Below are 19,100 nucleotides of genomic sequence, written 5' to 3' on the forward strand. Positions count from 1 at the left end.
TATATTTCTAAGGGGTAGACCTGGGAACTGAACTCACGTCTGTGACTTCGAAGACATGAGAAAGTTACAAGTTTGAGATAAATGCATAAAGCAACTTCATGAAGAACATGGACATGAGAATATGACAACTTGAAAGTTAATGTGGAATGTAACCTGAAAAGTTCTAAGAAAATATTCAAAGTCTGCAGTTCCATCTAAAATAGATACCAAACATTCCCTTAATTAGATTTCCTAATGCACAACACGGGCAAACTGGATAGAAAAGTTTGGCATGAGTCCGGTAAATCCAACAGACAGAATATTTCTTGGAACCTCCCACCCCTAACTCTAACCCAAGAGCATTTTAAAAATAATTCAAAAGTCCCTGTAAAAGATTCCTATCAATTCATTATTGGTATAATATACAAAAACTTAACAGGAGTCATAAGAGTTCCAAAGTATTAATTTATAAAAATAAAATACTTATCAATGTGGGAAAAAAAATCAAGATTCACTCTCATCAATGTCTTTATCTGGATCCTGCTCAGCTGCCTCCATTTCCTGTTGCTGTTTCTTCCAAAGTTTGGCCATGGCCAGAAGTTTGAGGTTGGGCTGGTTGGCAGCATCCTCTGGGAAGATGTAATCATAGTATTCTTCCCAGCCTGCATCAGACTATAGAAATAAATAAAACAATTAAAAGAGAAGGTAACACATGGCTGAAACACCCACATTTCAGTTACTTAAAAGTCGAGAATTTTTATTGGGGAACCAGAGTTCAAATTCAACTTATCTGATGTTTTTATGAAACATGATAAACATCTACTACAGAAAGACTGGGAGTGAATAGACAGCTGTTGGACTGATATAAAATCAACCAAGAAGATAATATTCAGTGTCTCCAACTTTATCTTGCTGTTCTATGTTGAAAGTTTTAAATGATTTTGTAAGATTTACTTGGTATTTACCCAGTACCCAAAGCCATAAATCAATGCATTATTCTCCTCTCTGTCTTCATCCTCATCTCCAATCACTGATTTCACTCACCAAATATTGCTCTTAGATAAATCCTGCTCTGGTTCACCTTCTACTATCACTTGCTTATAAATTTATGACAACAGCCTCCTCACTGGTCTGTCCTCCAATTTGAGCCCCTTGAATCCATTTGTAAGTGGTGCCTGACATGTGTCCATACAATGACCTGGCCATATCATTTTGTGCTTAAAAGCCTTCCTGATTTCCACCAAACTCCTTTACACATCCTATAAAGCCATCTATGGGTTGGCTTCTACCTAAAAGTTCAGTTTCATTTCCCACGACTCTGACTTCCTGCTTATTGGTCCAGAAATATCACACTTATGTACTTTTGGAGTCAACTGCTACGAAGAAGCCTTCGCCAAACTTGTCCCATTCTCCATTCCTGGCAGGACCATACATCCTGCTGTGTCTCCACGGTGTCCAGAGTGAAATGATCCCTACTCCAGGATGTCTCTTCCCATTCTAAGATTGAACTTAGGCAACTCGAAAGAAATTTCAAAATCAGATGTGTTTCTATTCATTCCAGGAGCTCAGTTCTTACCCCATCATCAGTCTGGACTTTTCTTCTCTTCTTGACTTTCTCTGGCATGAGTTTATCTACTCTCTCCTTATCTGATACTGTTCCAAATTCATCTTCAAAGCTTCGCCAAGATTCCAGCAACATAAGTCTCTCTTCTTTTTCTTCACAGTTTCGCATAGTTTTGTTAGCCTCTTCATAAATTTGTCTGCATTTAGACAAACTTCCTTCTTTTCCTGAAGACAACTCAAACTGAGCAAAACTGATCCATACCTAAGAAAAAAAATTATAGAACCAAACAAGTTATCCAGAAGTTAATATAAGAACAATAAAGATAATATCTAGTTAGTGACATCTAAATATACTAAAATTTCCACTGCTAGTATCATAAAACATGACCTAAACAAACTCATTCTAAGTCCAATTGGGTATCTGAAATAATCTTAAAATCCTGACAGTTTAATTCCTTCCCATCCAATCTTGTGATATCCAAACTATTCACATAATGTATAAACAATGACCTGGTATAAGCTTAACATTCCAAAATCCTCTGAGACTCACAGGTTCTCTGTAAGGGCAAGGAAATAATTTAAAATGAATTGAAAAAACAAAAAACTTATATTTTCATCATTTGAGGACTGCTGATTGAAATAAAAGTGAAAGAAAATCTAGAGAGCACAGGATACCTTGACATGCTGTGTCCGTTGAAGCAACTGTCGGTAAAGATTCCGTGTTCTTTCAGTTTCTTCCTGCTCAATTTCAAAATCAATATATGATTTCCAAAGTACCTAAGAAAGATAACTTAAGAAGTCATTTTAAAAAGTAACTATTTCAAATTCAAAAAGCTCTGTCCAATTTCTCTTATCTAATCCCAGCTATTAACTCAGTTGTTCCCGATGTTCAGAAAAATACAGATGAACAGGTTAGTTAAATGATACAGTCCTTATTAATGAAAACATGAAGAGAAAAATAATGCTTAATCATAATCATATCTCACAAAACAAAGAGCTCAGTCTTGACATTCAGAAAGCAACATTCCCCTATCCAAAGGATGGCATGGTTATGAATCCAACCTATGGTTAAAGAATAGATGGCACGTACATAAAACAAAACACCAGTATTTACAAGCTGGCCAAAACTTGGATAGAATTCTGGAATATATGAAAAAAAGTGTTGGATTCATTTTAGGATTCTCAGAGTTTTTCCCAAGTCCTGGACTTATCAAGAAGAACTGAGAAACTTGTCACTAGTTTCTTAGGTACCCTTCATGATCCTGCATACATGTAACTGAACTTCTGAGAAAACAGGCTTGAGAATACAGGTACTGTTCTTGCCTCCAGTGGAAATTGCTTGTTAGCATTTTGAGTTCAATTTAACATACATTTACTCATATTCTCAGAACAGATGCTCACCTGCTGGTACAGCCTGTCAGGGTACAGGATGAATAAGCTGTGGCTCTGAACCCTAGGAGCTGGCAATCTGGTAGAGGACCTGAGGCAGACTGGTGGAACCTAATGCACTCAGGTGAGGGCCAAACCATCAAATGCAATGTCATATTAGTGCAAGATGAACAGAACAGCAGGGCTGAGCTCTGGTTCCTGTGAGATTTAACTCATTCCTAGCTGTGGTTTGGCGCCCTCTTATGGTTCAAGCGTAAATACCGAAGGATACACAGAGCCCATAGCTGACCAGGACTTCCCGGAGAGCCGCAGTAATTTCAGGTATATCCTTGCTTAGATGGAGTCCCTTTATTGGCCCAAACCAGGCAAGACTATGCCAGGAGAATCCTAGGATTGCATGCTGGCTCTCCTCCCCGCCTAGCCTTCTCTTCTGTATACCCTTTAGTCTACCCTATTTGAGAAGGGGAGGAAGGGAGCCAGTCACCCATCATGTACTATCCCAATACATCCTGGGTGTCATCCTGTGGATTTGCCACACTCTGACACCTGATTAAAGCACTGCTGCCCCGTCTTTCTATCCTAAAAACAGAAAGCCCTGTTGTGAATATAAAAGACTGGTTAGATGATCTTACACTCTTTAAAATGCATGCACATTTAGATGGTCACCCAAGTACACCAGAGAGGCATCAGACACAAAATGACATCCTGCTTAAGGTCCTCACCTCTGGCATATCTAGGCGTGGCTGACTGATGGCCAACTCGTAGATTGCCCGGGCTCTCTCAATATCACCAAGGATTGTCTCTAATTCTGCAAATTTAATCCAGGAGGTACAGTTTTCGGGTCCAAATTCTAGGAACTTTTCATAAAGCTTCCGACATCTGTCAAATTCTCGAAGCTGCAGCTCCAATTCTATGTAACCTTTAAATAACTTGTTCTTTGGACATTTGCCTATGGAAGTTCCCTGGAAAATAAAAAGACCAAGCCACTGTGATACCTTTGTGGGTGCAATCTGTGCAGACACATCGTCTGCCTGTCCCTAGAAGCTGTTTTGTGCTGAGGAAGTACAAGAGTAAACAGGGTAGGCAGTTCTTTCCTTCTGTCTTCTTTTCAAGATACAATTTAGTGACACACTGTTTACTCTGGTTCATGACAAAAGGCTATAGGAAACTTCTCAGCTGGTAAGAGGGTCTGTGCTTAATGTTGCCTATTTAGTGTTCCAGAATGGTTTGGTCAACTATTCTGGATTTTACTTAAAGTGCCTCAGGATTTTTCTTAGGGAATATTGTTATGAGATGTATAAAAATTCTTATAATTAAAAAGGGAATGAAAGAATGAAATCTGCTGCCAACAGCCAGGCAAGAGTAGCCTATCAGAGGGATACCTGTATTCAAACCAAGTATTTGATCCTCTTAAGGAACTCCAAAACAGTTGTAAATCATTGAATACACCAAAAATTTAGCACATCATCAGTCTAGTTATTCTAGTCTGAGGAAAGATTAGGCAGCTGATAACTAGAGAAGTTTCCTGTGTTGAAAAAGAACGTTTATTTTCCCTAGCTAATAAGAATAATTTAGGCATCATCATCCAATTTTTGTTCAAAGTCACATTTCTAACATGTCTTAGGCTATAAAGGCATAATAATTTCTGCTGCTTTCTTAAGTAAGAACTGGAAAACTTGGCACTAAGATTTTAATTTCTTTCTTGCAGAACTTGATGCTTTTTCATTCTTTCTTTACTTACCAAAGCTCTTCTGGCAAATGGTAAATTTTTCTGCCTTATTTCAAACTGTGCATACAGTAACCACATTTTGGCAAATGTGAACTAGAAAACAAAAGCATAAAAACATCTAGCTTAAGACACTAAATTAAACTGAGTTGAATTAAATTAAAATTAAACTAACTAAAGACTACCAGCAATTGGATTTCCCTAAAACTTCAGTGGAAGGAGGAGTGTGTTTTGGCTGATACAAGCAAAGATGATTATATTTATTTTGCAAAAATTAAAAACAAACCAACCATGACCTAGTACTCTTACTGTACTTCATAACACTGCAAGATGCCACTAGAACAGGCTATGTTTTGTACTTTACATGCTTTTAAGTGGGCAGATCATCTTATTACTTTTTCAGAAGGTAACTCGGTCAACATTTCTACAGAAGGAAACATACTTTGTTCCTCGTACTGGGAAATATGGCAGAGATATGACTAAACCATTTCTACAAAATGCACGTGTCCATCATGCAGGTGCACATCCACTCAGTTACCAATGAACACTTATTCATTTGCCTCCACATGTGCTGTGAGCTCTCTGGATATATTCCTTCTCCTCTTTAGTCTATTCAAATGACCCATTCCCCTCTGAATTTCTGTATTATTACCGGTATTATTTATTTGTCCTTTAACACACATTGCCCTCTCAACTAGACTGGTAGCTGTTTCCAGAGGCAAGGAACAGAGCTTGTTCTTATTTATATTTTCTACGATACCTAGCACAGAAGCAGTATTTTGACCTGTTTGGAAATGAACACTTTAGAACAAACATACCTTTTTGTGAGGAATTAGTTCCAAAGAGGCTTGGTATACCTGTCTTGTCCTTTCAGGATCCTGTAGTAGGATAAGAAATCTTTAAAAATTATTGAAGTCTATTGCTAATACTCACTTTTCTAGTTACTTATTTTACAAATACTAATGAAAATAGGCACCTCAACCCACATTTAATATATTTTCACAAGTTGCTGTTTTCAAACCCTGATTTCATTTTATAATCAGAAGTGAGGATTACCTTTGAATATGAAACTTTGGTTTAAGAAACACCAACAATACAAGCTGTCAAACTCTGAGCACTTTTTGGTAGAAATTCTTTCTGACAGCAGAAAGAAACAAAGATATTTTATATTCTCAGATCAACAGCAAAAAAATTAATCTATTATGTTAATTTACACACAGTTAATCTCTGAAAATGACACTTGATTTTTACTAGAAGTGAAGATGTACCATCTAGCCATGATCTTCATTTATCAGAAAACCCAAGAAAGTATTACAATTAAAACGAAGGGATGGTTCATTGCTCCCTTTCAAGATCCACATGATATTCTGTTATGCTTCAAAGGGGTTAAAATAGAAAAGAACAGGCATATGGAAGTTAAAAAAAATGTTTCAGAGTGAATATACAACTGTACAGCTGAACAGAGGCCTATCAAAATTTAAAACAGTTCTAAGGGAGAAGCTTCTGGTTGACCAAGATGGCAGCCTAAGAAACTTCAGGTATCTGTTCCCCCTCAGAATCTCTGAACAAGCAAGAACTGGAAAAGCCATCTTCCCCAGAGTCCTGGGAAAGTTAAAGGGTTGCAGTAACTAGGTAAACTCCGAATCAAGAAAATACAACTTAAAAAATGGTAGGAGTAGCTAATGATGTATTTACTACCCTCTACCTCCCTGGTACATTGTGGAGCCAGCCTGCACTTTCATTGTGGGTTCCTTGTCCTGTTCTGCAGGGGAACAAAGTAACCTCTATGCACAAACTGAGGTGCCAAACTATTGGGTGGCAGCCTGAAGGAATGAGTTAGGACAGTTGTCTCTGGTTTGCTATCGTAAAACTTGCCCTGTACATAGAAGCATCTTGTAGATTGCTAAAGCAGTGTATGAAACAATCAAATTGAAGTGGCTGAGAAAAGGATTATTGGCTTCACGACATACAATTAACACACCCATGAATGAGGGAAATCTATTTCATAGGGAGTAGAGGAGGCAGTCAGATTCTTGAAAGTGGGGAAATTCCCACAGCCACCAGCACATGTCCAAGACAAGATGCATGCACAGGAAAGGTGGAAAAGATCCTGCACTATCACTTCAGGCTGACTTTCCTGTTAGATGGGCTAAATTCTGAAGGAGAGTACCAACCAACACAGAGCCATATGGAAAAGACTTTGAAAGGTATTTTTTTACATTGCTGTCTTCATTTTTGTTAGCTCCTGGCACTCAAGAAAAGATGGTCATATCACTAGCTAGATAAAAGACAGTTCTGGGACCAAATTACAATATTAAAACATTAAATTATTAAAATGTTCAGTGTGCAAAAAAGATAATGAGCAAACAGGAAAATAGCTCAGCAAACAGGAAAATGAGATAAAACTTCAGAAACCATCAATGAAAAAGATCAGACTTTAGACATACCTGAAAAAGACTTTTAAAAAATGATCTCCAAAATGCTCAAAGAGATAAAGGAAAACACTGAGAAAGAACTAAAGGATATCAGGAAAATGATAAGTGAACAAAATGAGAACCTCAATAAAGTGACAGAATTATAAAAAGGAACCAAATAGAAATACTAGAGTTGAAGAACTCAACTGAAAAAATTCCGATAGAGTTTTAACAGCAGATTGGAGCTGGCAGAAAAAAAGAATCAGTGAACTAAAAAGAGAAAGGGGCAGAAGGATTATTCAAAGAAATAATGGCAGAAAACTCCCCAAAATAAAAGAAAGACATGAATATTTACATATATTCAAGAAACCCAATGAATCTCAAACAGGATAAACTCAAAGAGAACCACACCCAGAAAAATTATATTGAAATGTTGAATACCAAAGACAAAAGCAACATATCGATTACAAAGGAACCCCATTAAGATTTAAGTGCCAATTACTCATCAGAAACAATGGAGACAAGGCGGCAGTGGGATGAAATATTTAAGTGCCCACTAACCAAGAATTTTATATACAGCAAAACTGTCTTCCAAAAATGAGGGAGAAATTAAGAAATTCCTAGATAAACAGAAGCTGAGAGAGTATGTCAAGACACTATCTGTCCTACAAGCAAGCAAAGCTAAAGGAAGTTTTTCAAATTGAAAGGAAAGGACAATAGACAGTAGATTGCAGGGGGAAGGGGAAGAGATCTCTGATAAAGGTAACCACACGGGTAATTATAAATGCCAGTACTACTGTATTGTTCTGGTATATAATCCATCTTTTTACTACATACAGGTTCTAAAATGCCAATGAATAAAAAAGTAATCAAAAATCCTTGGTTTTGGACAAAGATGTAATTTGTAACAAGTGCAGCAAAAAGGTAGACAGTGGCAAAGGAATATTAGAGCACTGTTTGTGCATTCAATTGAAGTGAAGTTGGTATCAAATCAAACATGATTGTATAGATTAAGAATGTTAAATTTAAGCCCAACATGGTAACCAAAGAAAATATCTGAAAAACAGATACACAGAAGGAAGTAAGAGAGGACACAAAATGTTCAGTATAAAAATTCAAATACGGAAGTAGAAAGTAATGGAAAAATTGAGGGACAAAAAATATAGAAGACTGTTGGTGGTTTGCAGCTATTAGGTACCCTAGAAAAACTTGTTGTTGAAGTTAATCCATTCCTGTGAGTGTGAACCCATTATGAATAGGACCTTTTTGACAAAGCTACTTCAGTTAAAATGTGCCCCACCTCATTCAGGATAAGTCTTAATCCTATTACTGGAGTCCTTTACAAATGGAATGAAAAGAGAAAGAGAGAGAATGTGTGAACAAGTGAGCAAAGATGTGCAAGCACCAGCTCTGGAAGCAAAAAGCTGAAATCAACAAAACCTCAAAGAGAAGGGAGACACCAGGAGATACCGCCAGTGCTTTCCTATGTGACAGAAAAGCAGAGGATCACCAGCAGCTGGACTTCAGGAAGAAAGCTTTGCCTTCATGAAGTCTTGATTTGGACATTTTCACAGCCTCAAAACTGTGAACTAATAAATTCTCATTATTTAAGCCAACCCCTTTTCTGTATTTGCTTTGAAGCAGCCTAGGAAACTTAAAGACTTACACAAACCAAAGAGCAAAATGCAGAAGAAAGTTCTACATTGTTAGTAGTTACTAATATCAGAGAAAATAGTTATAGGAGCAAAGAAGTACACTATATACTGATAAAGGGATCAATTCAGCAAGAAGATATTGCAACTATAGATATTTATATAACTAACAGCATTGCCCAAAATACATGAAACAAATATTGATATATTAAAAAGGAGAAATAGACAGTTCTACATTAATAGGAGACTTCAATAAATGATACTGAATAATGGATAGAGCATCAAAACAGAAGATTAATAAGAAAATATAAAACCTGAATAATATTATAAACAACTACACCTATCAGACATATACAGAACATACCACTGAACAACAGCAAAATACACACTCTTTACCGATACACAAGGATAATTCTCCAGGATGGTCCCAATAAAACAAACAATATTGAAAGGTATCCTCTCTAACCACAAGGGAATGATGCTAGTTATCAATAACAGAGGGAAAATTATAAAATCCACAAATATATGAAAGTTAAAGAATATACTTCTACTTTCCTTTTTCAAAATCATACGAAGTTACACAATATATTTGGTTTACAGTAACACAATCATACAGTATTTGTCCTTTTGCATCTGGCTTGCTTCACTCAACATAATGTCCTCCAGGTTCATTGATGTTGTCATATGCATTATGACTTAATTTCTTCTAATAGCTGCATAATATTCCATCTTGTGTATACACCCCAGTTTGTTTATCCATTCAATGAGTGATGGACACCTGGGTTGTTTCCAACTTCTGGCAATCGTGAATAATGCCTCTATGAACATTGGTGTGTAGATGTCTGTTCATGTCACTGCTCTCAGTTCTACTGGGTATATACCCAGTAGTGGTATTACAGGGTCACGTGGCAAGTCTGTATTAAGCTTCTTTAGGAACGCCACAGTCCTCCACAGTGGCTGTAACATTCTGCATTCCCACCAACAATGAATCAGCATTCCTATCTCTCCACGTCCTCTCCAACACTTGTAGTTCTCTGTCTGTTTAATAGTGGCCAAAGAATGCACAAAGAATGGCACAAAGAAGAAATCACAAGGGAAAAGAAGAAATATCTTGAGGAGAATGAAAACACAACATACCAAAATTTATTGGCTGCCACAAAGGAAGAATGGAAAGGGAAATTAATAGCTATAAATGCACACAGAGAAAAAGAAGAAAGAACTCAGACACCTAACACAAAGGAACTAGGAAAAGAAAAGCAAACCAAACCCAAACTAAGTAGAAAGAAGGAAATAACACAACTAGAGTGGAAATAAAGGAAATAGAGAAAAAATAAATAAAAAGAGAATCAATGAAATAAAAACTTTGTTCTTTGAAAATTTTGATCAGTAAGATCAACAAAACTTGAGCTAGACTGTTAAAAAAAAAAAAGAGAGAAGATGCAAATAACTAAAATCCAAAATGAAACCAGGGACATTACTACTGATGCCAAGAAATAAAAAGGACTATAAGAGGATACTATGAACAAATGTATGCCAACAAATTAGATAATGTATATGAAAAGGACAAATTCCTATAAACATACAAACTACCTATACTGACTCAAAAACAAATAGAAGATCTCAACGGATAAATAAAGAGATTGTATCAGTAATCAAAAACTTCCCAACAAAGAAAAACCCAGGACCAGATGGCTTCATTGGTGAATTTTACCAAATTACAAAGAAGATTTAACAGCAATGCCAACAAAAATTTGAAGAGGACACATTTTGTAATTCATTTGAAGAGGCCAGAATAAACCAGATAAAGATATCACAAGAAAATAAACCTACAGACCAATTTCCCTCATGAATATAGAGCAAAAACCATAAAAATACTAGCAAACTGAATACAAAAGCACATTAAAAGAATTATACACCATGATCAAGTGGGATTTATTGCAGAATTGCAAGGGTGGTTCAACATAAGAAAATTAATGCAATACACTATGTTGATAGATGGAAAAAAAACTTACGATCACTGCAGTGCAGAAAAAGCATTTGATGAGATTCAACAATCTTTCTTGATAAAAACACTTAGAAAACTAGGAATAGAAGGAAACAATCTTAATATGATAAAGGGCATATATGGAAACACACATAACATCATACTCAGTGGTGAAGGACTAAACACTTTCCTCCTAAGAACAGGAACAAGACAAGGTTGCCTGTTATCATTGTTCCTATTTAACATTTGTACTGGATGTGTTAGCCAGAGCAATTAGGCAAGAAAAAGAAATAAAAAGCACCCAAATTGGAAAGAAAGAAGTATACCTATCCCTAATCACAGATAACATAAGTCTATATTTATAAAATCCAAAAGAGGGAAGCAGATGTGGCTCAAGCACTTTGGTGCCCACTTACCACATGGAAGGCCCCAGGTTTGGTTCCCCATGTCTCCTAAGGAAGACAAGCAAGACAGTGAGCTGATGTGATGGGCTAACACCAAGAGATGTCGCGATGAGATGATGCAACAAAGAGGTATGACAAGGAAACACAATGAGGGACACAACAAGCAGGAAGTAGAAGTTCAGTTCCTGGTGCCTCCTAAAAAAGAAGATGAGCACACAGAAAGCATACAGCCAGCACAAACAACAAAGGGGGAAGAGTAGGAAATAAAAAAAATAAATCTAAAAAAAAAATCCAAAAGAATCTACAAGAAAGCTATTAGAGCTAGTTACCAAATTCAAGAAAGATATTAATGACTTTAAGTCATTAAGTAAGACATTAATGACTTAATATCATTAAGATGTCAATACTACCCAAAGGGATCTACAGATTTAATACAATCCCAAACAAAATTCCAACAGCCTTCTTTGCAGAAATGGAAAAGCTAATCATCAAATTCATATGGAAGGGCAAGGAATGCAGAATAGTCACAACCATCTTGAAAAATAAGAACAATATTGGAGTACTCACAATTCCCTATTTCAAAATTTATTACAAAGCCACAGTAATCAAAACACTGTGGTACTAGCATGAAGACAGATACATAGACCAATGGAATTGAATTAAGTGTACAGAAATTAACCTTCACATCTATGGCAAACTGATTTTTAACAAGGGTACCAAGCCCACTCAACAGTGAAAGAAGAGCTGGGAAAACTGGATAGTCATAGGCAAAAGAATGAAGGTAGACATCTACTATACACCATATATAAAAATTAACCCAAAATGGATCAAGGAACTAAATATAAGAACAAAAACTAGGGGAGCTGATGTGGCTCAAATGGCTGAGTGCCCATGTGGGAGGTCCTGGGTTCAGTTCCCCGTGCCTCCTTAGAGATAAAAAAAACAAACAACAAGCAGTAACCAATTTAGGGGAGCAGATGTGGCTCAGTGGTTGAGTGCCAGCTTCCCATGTATGAGGTCCCAGGTTCGATCCCAAGCACCTCAAAACAAAACGAAACAAAACAAAAACTATAAAATTCCTAGAAGAAAACACTGGGAGAGAGGATTATGGGAAGATGGTGAAGCAGGAAGCCCTAGGAAAAAGAGTCCTTCCACCAGAACAACTATTACACAAGCAGGAACGGTCTGAACTATCTATTGTGAAACTTCAGAGTCCAGTAAAACACTGTATAGCATCCAGAGAAGAACTGGGAGGAAGAGGATAGTAAATTATGGTAAAAAAAAATAATACACTGTTCTCTCTGCAGAGCTGCTACTGATGACTATTCCCCACTCTCGTGGCAGGCCACAGCGGGGTCTGGCTGCTGGAGTAGCTTGCTGGTGCCAAAAAGGGTCATAAAATCCACTTCCCCAAGATCCAGAGTGGGCACAGGTAGCATATATGAGGTTCCTGATTCTGTCCTTGGTTCAATTCCTGGCTCTTCTTTGAGAAGTGATTCACTGGGTTATTAGGCATCCAATTGAAACTTTAGGGAACTGATGTGGCTCAGTGGTTAAGCGCTGGCTTCCCACATAGGCAGTCCCAGGTTCAATCCCTGGCCCCAGTACTTAAAACAAAAAACAAAGACTGAAAAAAGATATTTAAGGAGGCAGAATAGCTCAGTGGAAGAATTCTTGCCAGAGTGGGCACAGGCCAATTACAGATCAAGGCCTCCGATGAACAAATTAAGATCGCTAGGGGACCAGCTCTGATGACAGTCATTGTCCCAACATGTCCCGGACAATGAAAATGAAAACACAAGCTGATCCTGTGTGCAGGGCAAGTTTTGCAATGGCAAGCCAGAGATGAGTGTCCTAATTCCTTCCTTCAGGCTACCACCCAATAGTCTGGCACCCCAGTTTGTGCACAGGGGTTACTCTGTTCCCCTGTGGAACAGGACAAGGAATCCACAATGAAAGTCTAGACTAGCTCCACAGTGTGCTGGGACTGGGACTGGTTGTTGAGGATAGAGGGGAGTGGATTTATCTCCTACCCTAGAAAAGGGAGGGGGCCGCTGGCAAAGGTTTGGAGAATAGCCTCCAACAAGGTTTGATTTGTGAGGCTCTGAAAAGTCACAAGGGAGGATCCTGTGTCACCTCCTCACGGTCAATGGTGCAGCAAACACATTCAGACCCGGGTTTGAACTGAGAGGGCTGCCGAACAGTGCCATCTGCTGGTGGATGGAGGAAGTGCATGTGAGAGAATTAAAAGTAGGAGAGGCTTTTTCAGACCTTTAAAATCTCCCTTCCTAAGGCCCTTGGAAGCAGGTCTGCAACACATTACTGGGTCATTAGCCTGGATCTGAGCAACTAAACAAGGATAATCTTAAAGACCTACAACAGAGTGAACCAAGAATCAAAGAATGGCAGTAACACAGTGCCTCCTGAAACAAAACCCTACAAAATAAAGAGAAATTGAGCATCAGAGTAAACTCACCATCATAATCAGATGCCTAGACATCAGCACAAAATTACAAGCCATACTAAGGAAATGGAAGAGATGGCCCAAGCAAAGGTATATATCACAGCCCCAGATGAGACACAGAATTTCAGGCAACTAATCAAGGAGATTCATACAAATCTTCAAAAATCAAATCAATGAGTTGAAAGGCAATATGGCTTAAGAGATAAAGGACATTAAGAGGACACTGGGCAAACACAAAGAATAATTTGAAAACCTGAATAGAAAAATAACAGAGCTTATGGGAATGAAAGACACCATAAGTGAAATCAAAACACATTAGAGGCTATCTTAGTCAGCCAAAGGGGTGCTGATGCAAAACACCAGAATGGGTTGGTTTTTATAAAGGGTTTTTATTTGGGGTAGAAGCTTACAACGTAAGTTACTTCCCTCACCAAAGTCTGTCGCCATGTGTTGGAGCAAGATGGCTGCCAATGTCCGCAAGGGTTCGGCTTCCTTGGTTCCTCTCTTCCCAGGACTCATGATTATCCAGGCTCAGAGGCTCTGCTTTCTCCACAAGGCCAGCTATAAACTATCAGGTAAATGGCTTGTCTCTCTTCCAGGGCCTCTGCCGTGTCTATTGGAGCCTTTTTTCTACTCCTCTGAGTCCTTACTTCCCAGGCTCCAGCGTCCAAAACTCTAAACTTTCTTCTCTGCAGTGTGGTTTCTCTGTGAGTCCCCACCCACCAAGGGGGCAGGGACCCAGGATCTTACTGACATGGCCCAATCAAAACCTCAATCATTATTTTAAAAAAGTAAGTGAAACCTCTGAACCCAGTATAATCTAATATGCCCTGAGGGACAGACCAATTTACAAACATAACCCAATATCTATTTTTGGAATTCATAAACTATATCAAATTGCTACAGAGGAATATAATAGCAGACTTGAAATGATAGATGAAAAAAATAAGTGATGCAGAAAACAGGATACTGAAGTTGAAGAGAGAAAAGAAAGAGACAAAAGAATGGGAAAAAAATGTGCAGGGGCTCAGGGAGTTCAATAATACAAAGCCTAACAACATACACGTCATGGTAGTTTCAGAAGAAGAGAAGGGAAAAGGGGCAGAGAAAGTATTTGAGGAAATAATGGCTGAAAATTTCCCAACTCTCATGAAAGAAATGATTTTACATGCCCAAGAAACACAGTCTACTCCAATCAGAATAAATCCGAATAGACCTACTCCAAGACGCATACTATTCAGGATGTCAAACACCAAAGACAAAGAGAAAATTCTAAGAGCAGCAAGGGAAAAGCAATCAATTACATACAATGATGTCCACTGAGACGTAGTGCAGACTTCTAATCAGAAACCACAGAGGCAAGACAGTAGTATGATATAATTAAGATACTGAAAGAGAAAAACTGCTAGCCAATAATTCTCTATCCAGCAAAACTGTCCTTCAAATATGAAGGTGAAATATTCACAAATAAACAGAAACTAAGAGAATTCAGTGGATTAAACTCCCCAATCAAAAGGTACAGGCTAACAACATGGCTGACAGAAAACATGGCCACGAGACCTACCAAGACCTGGAGGTCTTCACTGAGACCCGGGTGAGGTAACCAATAGCAGCCAGGGTCACCCCCTTAGCATTAGCAAGGGGAGGAGTAATTAATAATTTAATAAAGGTAACCAAACAAGCCAAATTTTTCTCTCTGCCTAGAGATGCATCAAATCTCGGTGCATATTTCCATCCTCTACCATTTCTCAGCAAGCTCTGTTCTTCCCCCCCCCCCCCCGTTTCTCAACAAATTCTCTCAGCCAATAAACAAAAAGAAATAGGCTGAGAGGATCGATGAAAAACAGGAGCCATCCATAGGCTGTCTACAAAAGTCTCTCTCGCCTTAGATTCAGGGATACAAATCTGCTGAAAGTGCAATGCAAACAGTAAGAAAAAAGAGCAGGGATAGCTATACTAATATTGGACAAAACAGACTTTAAATGCAAAAAAGTTATGAGATACAGAAGAACATTATATATTAATAAAAAGGACAATCCACTTGGAAGACCTAATAGTCGTATCTATGCACCTAACCAGGGTGCCCCAAAATACATGAGGCAAACTTGGCAAAACTGAAGGGAAAAACAGACATCTCTACAATAACTGTTGGAAACTTTAACACCCCACTCGCATCATCAGCTAGAACTATACAGAAGATCAACAAGGAAAACAGAGAATCTGAACAGTATAATAAAAGAGCTAGACCTAACAGAAAGAATGCTGCATCCCAAATCAGTGGATATATTCTTCTCAAGTGCTCATGGACCTTTCTTTAGGATAGACCACATGCTGGCTCACAAAGCAGGTCTCAATAAATACAAAAATACTGAAATTATACAAAGCACCTTCTCGGATCATAATGGAATGAAACTGGAAAATCAATAATAGACAGAAAAAGGGAAAATTTGCAAAGGTGGGGAGGCCAAACAACACATTCCTAAACAATCATTTGGCCAAAGAAGACACTGTCAGAGAAAATTAGTAAATATCCTGTGACGAATGAAAATGAGAATGTATCTTATCAAAACTTATGGGATACAGCAAAGGCAGTGCTGAGAGGGAAATTTACTGCCCTAAACATATATATTTTAAAAAAAGAGCTAAAATAAAAAACCTAGCTGAAAATCTGGAGGAACTAGAAAAAGAACAGCAAACCAATCCCAAAGCAATCAAAAGGAAAGAAATAGTAAAGATTAGAGTAGAAATAAATGAAATTGAGAACAAAAAACAATAGAGAATGGGAAGCGGACTTGGCTCAATGGTTAGAGCATCCATCTACCACATGGAAGGTCCATGGCTCAACCCAGGGCCTCCTTGACCCGTGTGGAGCTGGCCCACGTGCAGTGCTGATGCATGCAGGGAGTGCCGTGCCATGCAGGGGTGTTCCCCGCGTAGGGGAGCCCCACGTGCAGGGAGTGCGCCCTGTGGGGAGAGCCGCCCAGTGCAAAAGAAAGTCCAGCCTGCCCAGGAGTGGCACCACACACACGGAGACCTAATGCAGCAAAAATGATGCAACAACAACAAAAAGAGACACAGATTCCCAGTGCCGCTGACAAGGATACAAGTGGACACAGAAGAACACACAGCAAAATGGACAGAGAACAGACAACTGGGTGGGGAAGGAAAGAGAAATAAATAAAAAATTTAAAAAAAAAAAAAACAATAGAGAAAACAGCAGCCACAAGCTGGTTCTTTGAAAAGATCAGTAAAACTGAGAAACCTAGAACGACTAACAAAAAAAGAGAGAGAAGATGCAAATAAATAAAATCAGAAATGAAAGGGAGGAAGGTAAAGCTGATCCCACAGAAATAAAAAGGACCATAAGAGGATATTACAAGAAACTGTATGCCAACAAGTTGATGTGTTACCATCAATTCTATCCACTTTCACACATTTACAATCCATTTTATTAAACATTCTACACACATTAGCATCAGCTCCCTCTTCTCAACCCACATTCTATCTTCTAGTAACCTATGACTTTTAACTCTGTTCTACTGAAAATTTCCTAAGAAACTGAAGAGGAGGGGGAACACTACCTTATTCATTCTGAGGTCAATATCACCCTCATATAGCTGGCCCATGAGCAGTGCTGATGCATGCAAGGAGTGCCGTGCCACACAGGGGTGTCCCCCACGTAGGGGAGCCCCAGGCGCAAGGAGTGCGCCCCATAAAGAGAGCCGCCTAGCATGAAAGAAAATGCAGCCTGCCCAAGAATGGTGCCACACACATGGAGAGCTGACACAAGATAATGCAACAAAAAGAAACACAGATTCCCGTGCCACTGACAACAACAGAAGCGGACAAAGAAGACGACACAGCAAATAGACACAGAGAACAGACAACCAGGGTGGGGGGGAAGGGGAGAGAAACAAAAAAAATAAAAAAAATAAAAAATAAAAAATATCACCCTCATACCAAAGCCAGATGAAGACACCACAAGACAAGAAAACCACAGACCAGTATTTCTTATCAGTATAGATACAAAAATTCTCTACAAATTACTAACAACTGAATCCAAGAGCACAAGAAAGCATTATACATCAAATGGGTTTCAGCCCAGGTACACAAGGGTGATTCAACATAAGAATATCAATTAATATAATACACCTCATTAACAGAATGATGGGGGGGGGGCTGGGAAACGGAACACATGATCATCTCAAGTGACAGAAAAGGCATTTGAGAATATCTTGATAAAAACACTAAGAAAGCTAACAGTAGACAGAAACTTTCTCAACTTGATAAAGGGCATCTATGAAAAACCCATATCTAACATCACATTCAATGGTGAAAGACTGACAGCTTTCTCTCTAAGATCAGGTACAAGACAAGGATGCCCACTGACACCACTGTTAATCAACATTTTACTGAAAGTTCTAGCAAACGCCAAGTAGGTATAAGAAGTAAAAGGCATCCAAATTGGAAAGGAAGAAGTAAAACTTTCCCCATCTGCAGGTTACATCACCTTATATACAGAAAATTCTTAAAAATCCAAAACAATGCTCTTAGAACTAATAAATGAATTCAGCAAAATGGCAGGATACAAGACTGACATGCAAAAATCGATTGTGCTTCTGTATGCTAGTAATGAACAACCTGAAGAAAAATATCAAGAAAAAAATTCCATCTACAATGACAACTAAAAGAATCAAACTTTTTAGTAATAAATCTAACCAAGGATTTAAAGGACTTGTACAAAGAAAACTATAGGACAGTGCTATAAGAAATCAAAGACCTAAATAAATGCAGACATTCCATGTTCACAAATTGTAAGACTAAAAATTAAGATGTTAATATTACATAAAGTGATATACAGATTCAACACAATCACAATGAAAATTCGTACAGCTTTCTTTGTAGAAATGGAAAAGCCAATCAACAAACTTTTATGGAAGGGTAAGGGGTTCCAAATAGCCAAAGTCATTTTGAAAAAGAAGAATGAGGTTAGAGGATTCACATTTCCTGACCTTAAAAATTATTACAAAGCCACAGTAATCAAAACAGCATGGCTGGGAGCAGGTGTAGTTCAGTGGTTTGAGCTCCTATTTCCTATGTATGAGGTCCTGGGTTCAATCCCTGGTACTGCCTTAAAAAAAGAAAACAAAAACAAACAAAAACCAGCATGGAGTTGGCAAAAGGACAGAAATGCATATACAGATGAATGGTATTGAATTGAGAGATCAGAAATGAATCCTTATATTTAGAATCAACTGATTTGTGACAAGGATGCCAAGTCCACTCATTGGTGAAAGAATAGTCTCTTCAAACCATGGCGCCTGGAAAACTGTATGTCCATGAGTAATGAATAAAGCTGGACCCCTATCTCACACTATATATAAAAATCAACTCAAAATGGATCAAACACCCACATCTAAGAACCAGAACTCCTAGAGGTAAAGTAGAGCACATCTTCAAGACCTTGTGTTAAGCAATGGTTTCTTAGACTTTACACCAAAGCACAAGTAACAAAAGAAAAAACA

The 19,100-nt window shown here is 38.1% G+C and overlaps 1 protein-coding gene across 1 annotated transcript in view; it reads right to left on the bottom strand.

The window, feature by feature from the left end:
* Positions 1 to 424: 424 nt before the first annotated feature.
* The window catches only part of CRNKL1 (crooked neck pre-mRNA splicing factor 1), a 33,248-nt gene continuing 14,572 nt past the window's right edge, over positions 425 to 19,100 (bottom strand). Inside the window, exons 9-14 of the mRNA XM_004447748.5 lie at positions 5,476 to 5,535; positions 4,673 to 4,753; positions 3,654 to 3,893; positions 2,218 to 2,319; positions 1,556 to 1,804; positions 425 to 651 (exon numbers count right to left, since the gene is read on the bottom strand). Coding sequence (XP_004447805.1) covers positions 484 to 651; positions 1,556 to 1,804; positions 2,218 to 2,319; positions 3,654 to 3,893; positions 4,673 to 4,753; positions 5,476 to 5,535 — 900 coding nt within the window. The 3' untranslated portion in view covers positions 425 to 483. The remainder of the gene's footprint in view (positions 652 to 1,555; positions 1,805 to 2,217; positions 2,320 to 3,653; positions 3,894 to 4,672; positions 4,754 to 5,475; positions 5,536 to 19,100) is intronic.

This window comes from Dasypus novemcinctus, chromosome 24, assembly GCF_030445035.2.
Source record: "Dasypus novemcinctus isolate mDasNov1 chromosome 24, mDasNov1.1.hap2, whole genome shotgun sequence".
Classification (NCBI taxonomy): domain Eukaryota; kingdom Metazoa; phylum Chordata; class Mammalia; order Cingulata; family Dasypodidae; genus Dasypus; species Dasypus novemcinctus.